Source organism: Ursus maritimus, unplaced genomic scaffold, assembly GCF_017311325.1.
Source record: "Ursus maritimus isolate PB19 unplaced genomic scaffold, ASM1731132v1 scaffold_5, whole genome shotgun sequence".
Taxonomy (NCBI): domain Eukaryota; kingdom Metazoa; phylum Chordata; class Mammalia; order Carnivora; family Ursidae; genus Ursus; species Ursus maritimus.
Window position 1 is genome coordinate 83,560,010 of NW_024426663.1, and position 13,047 is coordinate 83,573,056.

At 37.9% G+C, this 13,047-nt stretch overlaps 1 protein-coding gene across 1 annotated transcript; it reads right to left on the minus strand.

Annotated features, from left to right (window-relative positions):
- Positions 1-11,638: 11,638 nt before the first annotated feature.
- LOC103680365 (olfactory receptor 2A12-like) lies at positions 11,639-12,592 on the minus strand. Its single transcript, XM_008709901.1, has one exon. The coding sequence runs from the start codon at positions 12,590-12,592 to the stop codon at positions 11,639-11,641; it is 954 nt and encodes a 317-aa protein (XP_008708123.1).
- Between the last annotated feature and the right edge of the window lie 455 nt (positions 12,593-13,047).

The following is a 13,047-nucleotide window of genomic DNA, read 5'->3' on the forward strand; positions in this document are numbered from 1 at the left end:
TTTCAGCCTGCCTTTGGGGGGAAGGGGCCTGCAGCGCTGATACTCAGGCAACCCTGTTTGAGTAGAGTCTCTGTGTCCCCTGGAAGAGGGGATGGGGATGGGCACACTGTGAGCTGGTATTTCCAGGATTTTGTTCTCTGGCAGCTTTCCCTGGCAGTTTGCTGTGCCTCTTCTGAGAGTCAGAGCAGCAATAGCCGAATCTCAGCCTTTGTCTCAGAACAGAGGTAATGCAGACTGTTCTCCACTGATGTTCTGGCCACTTTAACTCTGTTTCTGTTGGTGCTGCTCAACCCTGCAGTGTCCCGGGATGTGCGCCCCTCACCTGGCGTCCCAGCCCTTACTTCCAGGCCCGGTGCTTCTCTGTCTTTTGTGTTTCTTTTTTTTTTTTTTTAAGATTTTATTTATTTATTCAACAGAGAGAGAGACAGCCAGCGAGAGAGGGAACACAAACAGGGGGAGTGGGAGAGGAAGAAGCAGGCTCATAGCGGAAGAGCCTGACGTGGGGCTCGATCCCAGAACTCCAGGATCACGCCCTGAGCCGAAGGCAGATGCTTAACCGTTGTGCCACCCAGGCGCCCCATGTCTTTTGTGTTTCTAACACCGCCAGCCGCCAGCCACCCCCGCCCACTCCGGGAGCTCTGGGTCTCAGTCTGTTTCCAGTGAGCACACCGGAGCTCCGTGAAAAGTCTGGTGGCGCTCCTCGCTCATGGTCCCCGTCCATTCTCTCACAGGTGCTGGTCCCCGAGTCTGCCCGCTCCCCCGTGCAGGTGGCTACTGCTTCCCAGCACCCAAATGCGGCAGCTCCCTCCCCTTACATTTATCTTCCAATATCTGTCCATGGTTTCAGGGCTCCCTGCTTAGTACCTCAATACTCAGCGCTGGAGATTTTCATTTGTAGAGATCCAAATGTATCTTCCTGCATCTCAGGCTGATCCCTTGGATGTTCAGGCTGGTCTGGTACCTATCCAACTCAACTCAGGGGACCGGCTGAAAAAGGGGTCTCCTACTCCTCCGCCATATTTCCCCCCAATTTGTTATCTTCTATATCACTGACTCAATCCTCTGCCATGTCCGTCCTCATTGTCCTTGCATCCAGTCAGGCTTCATCTCATTACTACCATTTTTAATTTCAGCCTGGGTATTTTTTGGTTCTATTCTCTCTGCAGTGATGTATTCTCTAGTGGCTTCTATATTTTTTCTCAATCCCAGATCATATCCTTATGATTATTGTTTTACATTCTGGTTCAGACATCTTCCTTGTATCTATACTAATTAAATACCTGGCTTCTTCCCATTCTTTCTTTTGGGATGAACTCATCCATCTTGTCATGTTTCAGTCACATTTTTGTGTGTGATTTTTAGGGAAGCCTGTTGTATTATTGCATCTGATAGTAATGGCTATATTAACAAGAATAAGAAGAATAAGTATAAGAATATGAAGAAGAAGAAGGAGAGAGAGAGGGAGAAGGAGAAGAGGAAGGAGAAGAAGAAGAGGAAGAAGTTATTAAAATCTTAGGTGCGTTTGGTCTGCTTAATTATAAGAAGCTAGATTCAAAAAAATAAAAATAAAAGGAAGCTAGATCCTCTTTCCCCTACAGCTAAAGCTTTTCAGCAGACTGTGATCATTTGACTTGGTGCATGAAAGGGCATTGTGCTGGTCTTCTTGGGGAGGAGCCTGCTTGGCTTGTTCCCAAGTGGTCTGACCCTAGTAAAAATGCATCACAAGACACATGGGGGCAGAGTTTTGTGTAAGCATCTCTAGCCTCCACTGAGTGGTGCTGTTTGGTTCACTAGGTCAGTCAGTGCTGATGGGAGTGGCAAAATGGCATCCCTGTTTTCTAATCCTGTAAGCAGGAAGTTCATGGCTGCCACTCTTAATGGAAGCCCTCACTAAGAACAAACAATCAGCCCCTCTTCTGTCCTGATTTCCACAGAATTCCTGCCTTAATACTGTTTGCATCCAAGTTGTTGGCCTCCAGGTGGAACAGTAATCCTATGTTTTATCTCAGGCATGTGACTGGGTTTCAGAACTCAAAATTTTAAAGATCCCCATCGTGTGGACCCACGCAGATCATCGGGGGTATGATCTCACTCTGCTGTGGCTGACACAGGTTTGTCTGGAAATCCATCATGTGACTGCAGTGGTTCAGAGTTTGTGGAATAGTGTGGCAAAAACCTAGCACCAAGTTTTGTTGCCCTCAGCTGGCATCTCTCTGTTCCTATGGCAGTTAATAAGGCAGTATGTTGGTATCCATCAGGTCTTTTGTCCCCAGAGAGGTCAAGCCACCTCTCCCAAATGCACACTAGCAGGGGGAAATTCTTCTCCCTGTGTGACAATGGGATCCTCAGATAATGCTGTATGCTCCTGGGTCTGGTCTCCTCCCCCACTGGAACATCACCAAGCCCACCACCTACAAACTTAGAAATTGTTGGACATTCAAAACTTTAGACTTTGTTCTCTACTGCTTACAAAACTTGAGGCAGTCAGCCCCTGTTCTTTTCCCCATAAATGATTTGGGGAAGAGTTCTTCCTTTGCACTTCCCTGCACTTGATCGATCTCTCTCTCTCTCTCTCTCTTCTCTATTTTTTCTGTGACCAAGGCTCTCTCCCTTCTGCAGCACCAGCAATTCTTTTCTCTCCTATATCAATTCTTCATAGTTCCTACCTTTCACAAACTAGCTGCTTTTCTACCTCTAGTTGTGCAGTTTTGCTGTCTCAGTCCCCAGATCAATTTATTCTAAATTATTTGATATTCATCTAGCTGTGTTCAAGGGATACAGCAAGCTGAGGGGCCCCTACTCCTCCACCATTTTATCTCCACCCTCCTCAATGGTAACCTAGCTTTAAAAGTAGCTTTTCAGCCTATATGCACACAGGGACTTTGATAGGGTGGGGGAGAGCCATGTTTTTACTCTCTCTGTGTTTGTGAAACTTTTTAATGAATCTATTCCTCTGGGACTCCAATATATACAGAAAACTTTACTTTCCCAGGAGAAGTTTTAAGACTAAAAGGATGATGTATTTCAAATATAATTAAGTATTTTCCATGCAAACTTGGCTAAAACTTTTAGGTATTTTTTTAGTCTATAAATAAGCTGTCCTATGATATCAGGAACATATGTATTCCATTGTTTACCTTTAGTTCTTTCCAATGGATGATTTGTTTAAGAGCAAACATAATTTTACCATGTATTTGTCTAAAAGTGTGAAAGATTTATTCAACAAACAGAATGTCATTACCTGACCTGAGGGCTATATGAGGGATGGCGAATATTGATGAATAGGTTGTTCATTGAAAAAAGAGCTCTGTGTAGCAGCAAGATCTAGCAGACACTCAAAATAAGTTGTGTGTGTGTGTGTGTGTGTGTGTGTGTGTGTGTATGGGGCTTTCAAATTTATGAGTCCATTTTATTATCTTTTTTTTTCCCCAGAGAAAGGATATATATATATATTTTTTTTTTTCGTTTCTCTCATCTTCCCTTATGTATCCGTGGTAGTACCGTTTGTGTATACTGGATCTTACATCATTTTATTGCCACATTTTTCAACTTTTATTTCCAATTATTGCCAAATGTACATTGTATTCTTGTTCTGGTAGGAATTATTTCCTTGATCTAAAAATAATCTCTTTCAATACTGTTAAGTTTACAAACATAATTTCTTCTCTCTTGAATGCCTCTCCGCTCTTTTCTCCTTTAGGTAAAATGAAATATTTTCAAACTAATATGGGTGTCCATTATTTTTGTGTTCTCTCACTGCTGGTCTAATTAGCTGTCACACGTTCTAGGGTCCACTGCTGATTATAAACATGCATATATGCACACTCTGCCCATAGTCTACATTGCATGTATAGATGCAAGAATTTCTCAAATTCTTAGTGAACTTATTTAGGATAAATATTTCATTCACCCAGGAAATTTTAAAACTTAGTACAGTGGCATATAGTAAGTGGTTAAAAGAATATCATGAGTGCTTGAATGAATAAATAAATGAATATGGGGAATTGACATTATTGAGTGTTACTCATGAACAGTAGCAAAATCTGTAAAAACCATTACTTTTTCTTAAAGAGAATTATACCTGAAAATGTAAACTGTGGATTAGAGCCTACTGAGGACCTTACCCAAAAGAAATACAGAATATTCACACTAGCAAGTTATTGAAGGGCAAATGAGAAAGTGGATTTGTATATATTATCTTGGATTTTATTTTTGTGAACAGACATTATAATCTTACAATTTATTCTCAATAAGCAATATCTGAGAAGATGAATTACATAATGTACAGGAACAGTTGACTAATTATGCTTGGGAAAAGGCACTGCAAGAAAATGTTGTATTTAATAGCTTCTTTTGAGGCAGAAGAGGGCTATATGAGGGATGGCTTTCTCTATCTTCATCCATTCCTATCATGAAAACCAAAAGAATTCTAATTTTTAGAAACTATATTGGAAATTGTGAATTATGAAAATTCTCCCAGTTTAGGGCTCCATAGGAGCAAATGTGTCTCTCTGACTTCTTTCCATGTTTTCTTCATCTTCAAGGAGTAACTTAATAAAATCTTTTTGAAAGGGAGTTTGCTACTGCTCCACTGCCCACCAATCCATTCCATTGCCATAGTTATGATTTTAGAATACCATCATGTGACCATTAGGCTGGACTGTCACACAGGTTTCAGGTTTTTTGTGCTCTAATTCAATCTGTTCAAACAGACTGTTATGAATTTAAGGGCAGGAACCATACCTAACATTCATGAATGTTATTCTCAATGACTAGCATGATCAATAATTACTACAATGATTGCTATTATGAATTTCCACACAGTTCCCATATAAATTTTACATAATCAGAAAGTAATGAATCTCCTCAAATACTTAATTTGAAAAAGCAACAAAGATGTATGAAATATAACATTGAAGAAATAAAGAAAATTTATCCATAATTTGAAAATACAAATCCACATTTATGACAATTATAATCAACATTTTATATGTATGCAACTTAAATTTAGCAGTAATAATTGCATATAATTTTATTATCTGCTTTTTCCTGATGATCCTACATTGCAAACTACACCCTATTTGTCTATTCCACATTTTTAAATTTATTTATTTGTCTATAAGTAACTCTCAGAGTTGGTATTAAGGATGTATCTTATCCGTCACAATTAACCAACATATTTACCATGCAAAGAAAAAAAAATATATAAACATAAAAAGGCTTTTCTAAAGAACAATGGGGCACTAGATACTGAAGGGAATAAAATGACTTTTGAGAGAATAATGTTGGGGTAAATCAGTATTATAGCAGTTTAAGAGCATGATGACAAGTAGGAGAATTTTAACATGTCGAGACATGAGGAAGAAAATTTTAGGAGGAAGAAAAGAGAATAATAATGCAGAGATGGTGAAAAGTGTTGTGAACACCAAATAGCTTATGATGTAATTTGGTGTGATGTAGAAAAAATGAGAAAACCTTGATTAAAATATTTATTTATTGCCATTTAGCAAAATTTAAAAAAATCAATGAATACACAATTTTAAATGAAGAAATTCTATCAAGTTATTTCCCATGGCACTGATATCAGAAACAGTCATAAAATATATTTGTGTATCATTATCTTGTCATAAAGTGCATCACACGTATACGTAGGCTAACAGAACTTGATTTGTCAGACTCAGAATTTCATGGGTTCTGCCAGTTTTCCCAGCAAAATATTTATATTCCTTTCTTTCATCATCAACAATGCCCCATATTAGGTGATAAGTTATATATTTACCCCACAAATAAGACAATACGTGACACATTTGGTAATTAATTTCTTAAACAATTTGCGCTGCCTTCCCTTCTTTTTTTTAATTTTATTTATTCATTTGAGAGAGATAGAGAGAGAGCATGGCGGAGATGGAGAGGGAGAAGCAGACTCCCTGCTGACTGGGGAGCCTGATGTGGGGCTTGATCCCAGGACTCCAGGATCATGACCTGAGCTGAAGGCAGACACTTAACCATCTGAGCCACCCAAGACCCCTGCCTTCCCGTCTTTTGCTGATGGTCAGCAACACAAAGTAAGAATTCAAGAGCAAGATAACACAGTAAGAGACACCAGCCTTTATTCCCCACAATGGGGGGGACAATTAGCTAATAAAAATAAATACAAATAAAATTATCAAGTAAAAGTACCCTTGGTAGGACTTAGAAGTCCAATTAAAAATCTATAACAACATAATGGACCAATATGAAGAATAACCACACAGAAAGGACAATTGGAAGACATCTGGTGATATCTGGAAAAAGCTAGAAGGATGAAGGAAGAGGGGGCCAGTATCAGTCGGACGGCAGGTGCCTCGGTCAACCCCAGTGACTTCCTCTGCAGTAGATCCTAACAGCCTTTGATATTGTGGACCTTCTCAGCCCCCACAACAGCTACAGACTCTTCATGAATTTCACAGTAGAGGACCATGTTCTGTTTGTCATCTATCCACAGTTGCTTGCTTTGCAGAGGACACTGGTAGATCTCATGTCTGAGGTAACCAGCACTCATTGCTGGGAGATGCATCTCTGCTCCATCATCCCAGAAGGAATTGCAGTTGTGCCACTCTGGGAAAAGGCTGTGAATGCCCCTAACCCTGACTATTCCATGAACGCCAGAGTCACAGCTCAATGATTCATGCCTGAGTGCCAAATTCTGGCTCTTTGACATCTCCCCACATACCCATCCTCCAGATTTCAGCTCCACAGTTGCACCTTACATGCCCGTGTTTCAGGCAGCAGTACCAATGTCATTGTAAGCTAGCCAAGGCCCCAGACTCCGGAGCTGTCGTCACTCTGTGAATACCCATGCTCCAGCCCCCAGCTCTGTGGCCGCTCCACTGGCATCCACACATCAGACACCAGTGCAAGCACCAGTGAAAAAGATCTCAAGTAAACCACCTAAATTTATGACTCAAGGAACTAAAAAATGAGCAATTTAAGGCCAAAGTTATCACAAGGCAAGAAATAAAAGAAAACTGATAATAAATTAGTTAAATGGAGATTAAAAACACAATAGAAAAAATAAACAAAGTTGGCAAAACTTTAGCTAGACCAATAAAAAAGAAAGAATATGCAAATAAATGAAATTAGATATGAAAGAGAAGATGTTACAACTGTACTGATATCAAAAGGATCATAAAAGGCTGTTATGGATGGTTATACTCCAGCAAATTAGATAACCTATAAAAATCAGAGAAGCTCTAAGAAACATATAACCTACCAAGATTGAATCACGAAAAATTGAAAAGCTGAGCAGACAGATAACAAAAGAAATTGAATCATTAATCAAAAATCTCCCAACAGCAAAAGCCCAGGAACAGACGGATTCAGTAGTGAATTATAACAAACAAGTGAAGATAATTAACATCAGTCCTTCTCCAACTCCTTCAAAGAATTGAAAAGGAAGGAATACTTCAAAACTCATTTTAACAGAGCATATCATTGTCTTTTTTCACAATTGTACAAAACTTTTACTTTCCCAAACTTGAATTTCCAAAGCTGGCTTTCTTTTCTTGTTGCTTTCTTTTATTTTTATTTACTATTTTTTATTGCTTTCAGGAGTAGAATTTAGTGATTCATCACTTATGTACAACCTAGTCCTCATTACAACCCTCCTTAATGCCCTCCACCTATTTAACCCACCACCCCCACCCACCTTCCCTCCAGCAGTCTGTTCTCTATAGTTAAAAGTCTTTTATGGTTTGCCTCGCTCTGTTTTTATCTTATTTTACTTTTCCTTCCCTTTCCCTGTATTCTTTTGTTTTGTTTCCTGAATTCCACATATAAATGAAATCACATGTTTTTTTGTGTTTCTCTGACTGACTTATTTCAGTTAACATAACACATTCTAGTTCCATTCACATCATTGTAAATGACAACATTTCAGTATTGTCTTTATAACAAAACCAGAAAGGAATCTATAAGAAAAGAAATTATATATTAATACCTTTGATGAAAACAGATGCAGTATATTCAACAAAATGCAAGCAAATGGAATTCCACAGCATGTCAAAAGAATATGCTATTATTGATTAAAATACATCTCTGGAAAGCAAGAATGGTTTGAAATATGCAAACCAATAAATATTATTCAGCCATGAAGGAGGAGTACATTTTGTGATTTGGATGACCTGGTTGAACTGGGAAGATATTACGTTAAGTAAAATAAGACAGAGAAGAAAAGACAAATACAGCAGGGTGTCATTAACATAGAATCTACAAACAGAAACAAAAACAAACAAACAAAAATAAAACTCAGAAACTAAAAGGAGAATGGTGTTGTCAGGGGCTGGGTGCTGTGGGAAATGAGGAGATCTTGGTCAAGGGGTACACATTTGTTTGGACTTGAACAAATTCTGAAGACCTAATGTACAACACAGTTAGTATAGTTAATATTACTATATTGTATAATCGAGACTTGCTTGGAGAGTAGATCTTAATGATTCTCCACGAAAAAAAAATGTTAATAATGTGGTAATAAAATGGTAATTATCTTAATTGTGGTAATTATTTCACAATAAAATGGTAATTATCTTAATTGTGATAATTATTTCATAACATATACCAGTATAAATTAATCATCTTGCTATCTTTAAATATATATATATACATGTAAATATAATCTATTTGTTGATTATATCTCAATAAAAGTAATTGAAAATAAAAAATATGTCATTCTCCTGAAGCTGATAATCTTCTCTTCAAATATGTGAGGTGTGCATGTATGTGTACATGTGTTCATTTCTTATTTGGGGGACCAGTCAAATGCTTTAAGGTTATTCTTACAAAACGTTACTCTAGGTATCATTTTTTTACTTTCCCCAGGTGTTTTTTTTTTGGCTTTTTTTGTTTTTGTTTTCTCATTTACTGCTCCCTGCAACCGCGGAGCATAGCAGTTCTTTTCTTTTCTTTTTTTATATAATAATATTTTTTATTATATTATGTTAGTCACCATACAGCACATCCCTTGTTTTTGATGTGAAGTTCCATGATTCATTAGTTGCATATAACACCCAGTGCACCATGCAATATGTGCCCTCCTTACTACCCGTCACCAGCCTATCCCAATCTCCCACCCTCCTGCCCTCTGATGCCCTCAGTTTGTTTCCCAGAGTCCATAGTCTCTCGTGGTCCATTCCCCCTTCTGTTTATTCCCCCCTTTCTTCTTCCCTTGCTTTCCCCAGTTTTATTGACATAACTGACTTTGTGTAAGCTTAAGGTGTATGGTGTGATTATTTGATATACTTATATATTGCAAAACAGTAATTTTGGTTAACGACATACTTAACCTCACATAATTACCCTCCTTTCTAAATTCTTAGTGTTTAATCGGTAAATATATTGAGCCTCGTAGGAACTAACTTATGTCACTCATCTTAAACTTACTTTATTATCAGTATTTGCTCTCAGAGTAAAATATACTCATTAAAAGTTAGAATCACACTCATGAATCCCCAGGAACTATCACAGAAGTGGAAGGGAGAGGCCATGGTAAGCTAATCTTATTTCAGGATCATTAGTTGGGTAACTACTTGTCCCATGGAGTCAGATTCTCCACAATGAAGAAATAATGTCTATAGACATGAACTGCCAGACAAGAGTTACATTGCATCACACAACAAACATACCCCCATGAACATAAAAATAGGGACATTTCTTCCTTTTTTTTAAGATTTTACTTATTTATTTGAGAGAGAGAGATAGCGAGACAGAGCACAAGCAGGGGGGAGTGGAAGAGGGAGAAGCAGACCCCCGGCTGAGCTGAGAGTCCCATGTGGGGCTCAATCCCAGAACTCTGGGATATGACCTGAGCTGAAGGCAGACACTTAACCAACTGAGCCCACAGGCACCCAGGGACATTTCAATATCCTTAGATAAAAACTATTGAGAGTAATGTTGTAGATGTTGCCAGAAATATTTATGATGTAGTATGTGGCTTAAGGAAACAAAAATACTTTGAATATCCAGTCTTAGGAAAAAGGAAGGAATTTAATTCTCTAAAGAGCTATTAAAATTTTATGCACAGAAAACCTTTCTTGTAACTCTTTAACAATTGTGTCATAAATATTTTTGTTTTAAATTTCTTATACAGAAAATGAGGCATAAATGACTTTCATATATGGTATTAGCTGCTTTAGCTGTAAAGTTCGTAAAAAATCACCACCTCTCCACATTAATAGAAAATGAAAGGCATACCACATTGAAAAAGAAAGAAAAATTACATGAATAATGTGATGTCGTTCAAAAATAACAACACCAGAAAAAACAACAATTAAATATATTTAAATTACACATAAAGTGATATGATTAAATTCAACAAATAAAGTGTGCACAAGGTGTTGGTATTAAGGAGAGTTAAAAAAGAAAAAGAAAAAGAAGAAGATGACTTTTTTCTATTTTGTACCAGCCCGAAGAAAACGCATGTATTCCTTGAGGGTAGTGTGGAATCCAGCCAAGCCACACTGAATTATTAACATTTAATTTTGGGGTTTTTGTTGTTCTTGTTGTTGTTGTTGCTTTGGGTTTTTTGGGTTTTTTTTTGTTTTTTGTTTCCATTCTGCAATTCCAGTTGAAATTTCTCTTTTGACATGTGCTTGTGATGAATTATCATTCTTCATGACTCAGCTTAACCAACCTTTAAAAAGAAGACTTTCTTGAAGTCCCTACAGTTTCCTGTAGGGTTTTCTTCCCCTGTAGTGCAGTTAAAAGTCAGCATGCACTTTCTTTTGCATTAGATTATGAGGTTTCTGAGAAGAGTGAATGTTTCCTGTGTAGCCCAAATGGATCATTTCATGGTTGTTGAAAAAAAGTGGGAATTTAACAAAATAAAACATGCAATGAAACAAGCTGTGGTTTAAAGTCCTCGGTCAAAGAAAAGATAATTCACAGTAAGGTGAGAGAAGTTATCTTTTAGGGAAATATTTCTAAGAAAAGGTGAAAACGGAGTTGAGGTGTGCAATACAGATATAAAACACTGTCTGAGAAAACCATTAGTTGAGTAAAAGCACAACTTTAAAGGGATGTAGTGACATTTTGAAAACACTGTTTTATGAAAACTTTGATCAATTTAGAAAGGAAAATCTGAATCATATTTCACAATATTTGAGAAGCACTCTGATGAGAACCATTGAAGGCTTCTCCCCATAAGTTTCATTGTTTAGTCTGATTATATTTACTATGCTATAGATACACTCCCATACTTAAATTGATTTAAGTACATATAGATGGAATATAGTGTAATCAAGAAGGATGCTATGGCACTTGATTAATAAAGAAAAAAATAAGAACATCAATATTGTAGGGGAGAATAATTAAATGAGGCATGTGACATTATGGAGAGAGAAACCTGACCTGAAATCCCAATGTCACTTTCCTCATTAGATGTACCTTTCTAATTGTTAGGAATAAATTACTAATATGCAGAATTTTTCAATAAAATAGTATAATCTCTTAACATTAGTCAGGAAACGGAGAGTTGCAGTACAGTGCTGTCAGAGAAAAATAAACTGATGTATTTTCAATACTTTTGACATACAGTTACATGTATTTTAAGCTAATATGTCATTAGGAATAAAGAGTGTAAATGCAAATTCTCTTTACTAACATTTCAAGAGAGTATCCTTTGAATTCGGGAAACTCTCCATCTCTCTAAAAGTCTCTTCAAGTTTCCAGTCACCTCCTTATTCCTCAGACTATAGATTAGTGGGTTCAAAGTAGGATTGATGACAGCATAGAATAAGGAAATTAATTTGTCACCCTCAGCTGAATATAGAGATTTCGGCCTCATGTACATGAACATACCTGTCCCATAGTAGATGGTCACCACAGTCAGGTGAGAGCTACAGACCGAGAATGCCTTTTTCCTACCCTCTGCTGAGTGCATCCTCATCACAGCAACCAGTATGTGAAGGTAAGAGAGAGTAATAAGGAGGAAGGGGAGCAAGAGGGTACCAGATGCACCTATCACCATCATTGTCTCCTGTAGGGATGTATCAGCACAGACCATATGAAGAAGAACAGGTACTTCACAAAAAATATGGTCAACAATATAAGGGCCACATAAGGGAAGCATGGTGAAGTAGAGGGGCACCACTGAGGCAAAGAAGCTGATGGTCCATGCCCCCACAGAAAGCTGCACACACACAGACCAGTTCATGATGAGCAGGTATCGTAGAGGGTAACAAATGGCCACATAACGGTCCAGAGCCATGATTGCCAATATAATGCACTCAGCTGCTCCCATTAACAGGGATATGTAGGTCTGAGCAAGGCAGAGTTCATAAGAGATAACTTTCTTAGAAGCAAGGAGGTTGAAGAGCATCTTAGGGACCACAGCTGTGGTGTAAAATATGTTGAGAAAGGCCAAGTTGCAGAGGAAAAAATACATGGGTGTCTGGAGGCAGGAATCAATTACCACCAAGATGATGATAGCTGTGTTTCCAAAGAGATTGACCAGGTAGACCCCAGAGAAGAGGAAGAAGAGGGGGATCTCAATTTGAGGATGATTGGAAAATCCAACAAGGACCAACTCAGTGATGGTGCTGGAATTTTCCTGAGCCATGTTGAGTATCAGTGCTAAGCTGATAATGTGAACAGAAGAAATGTGCTTTGAGAACAAGTATAGTGAAATCACAAAAACACAAAAATTCTTTAACATCATCTATAACTAACAATAAACCTCACCCTTAAGAAAGGTAGAAAACTCAAAATGACTTGTTTAGTTACCATTGGGAGATTACAGTCTTTCCTGACTGTTTATCAAAGATACTTCCCAAAGATGATGACAACTTGAGTCTTCAGATAGAAGGGATTTAAAAAAATGGGAATCTGGTTATTCTTCAAATTCACTCATACGTTATTATTCATAAATACCTTGATGTGTTGATTCTGCCCATCTCTGAAAAAACCTCACTGATGAAAGGAGCCCGCCCTAAATCTCACTGGAGTTGATGATACCTGGATCCATTTCCACGACTCACATTTGAACTAGCTTTGCTGACTGTTTCCTCCTATGTT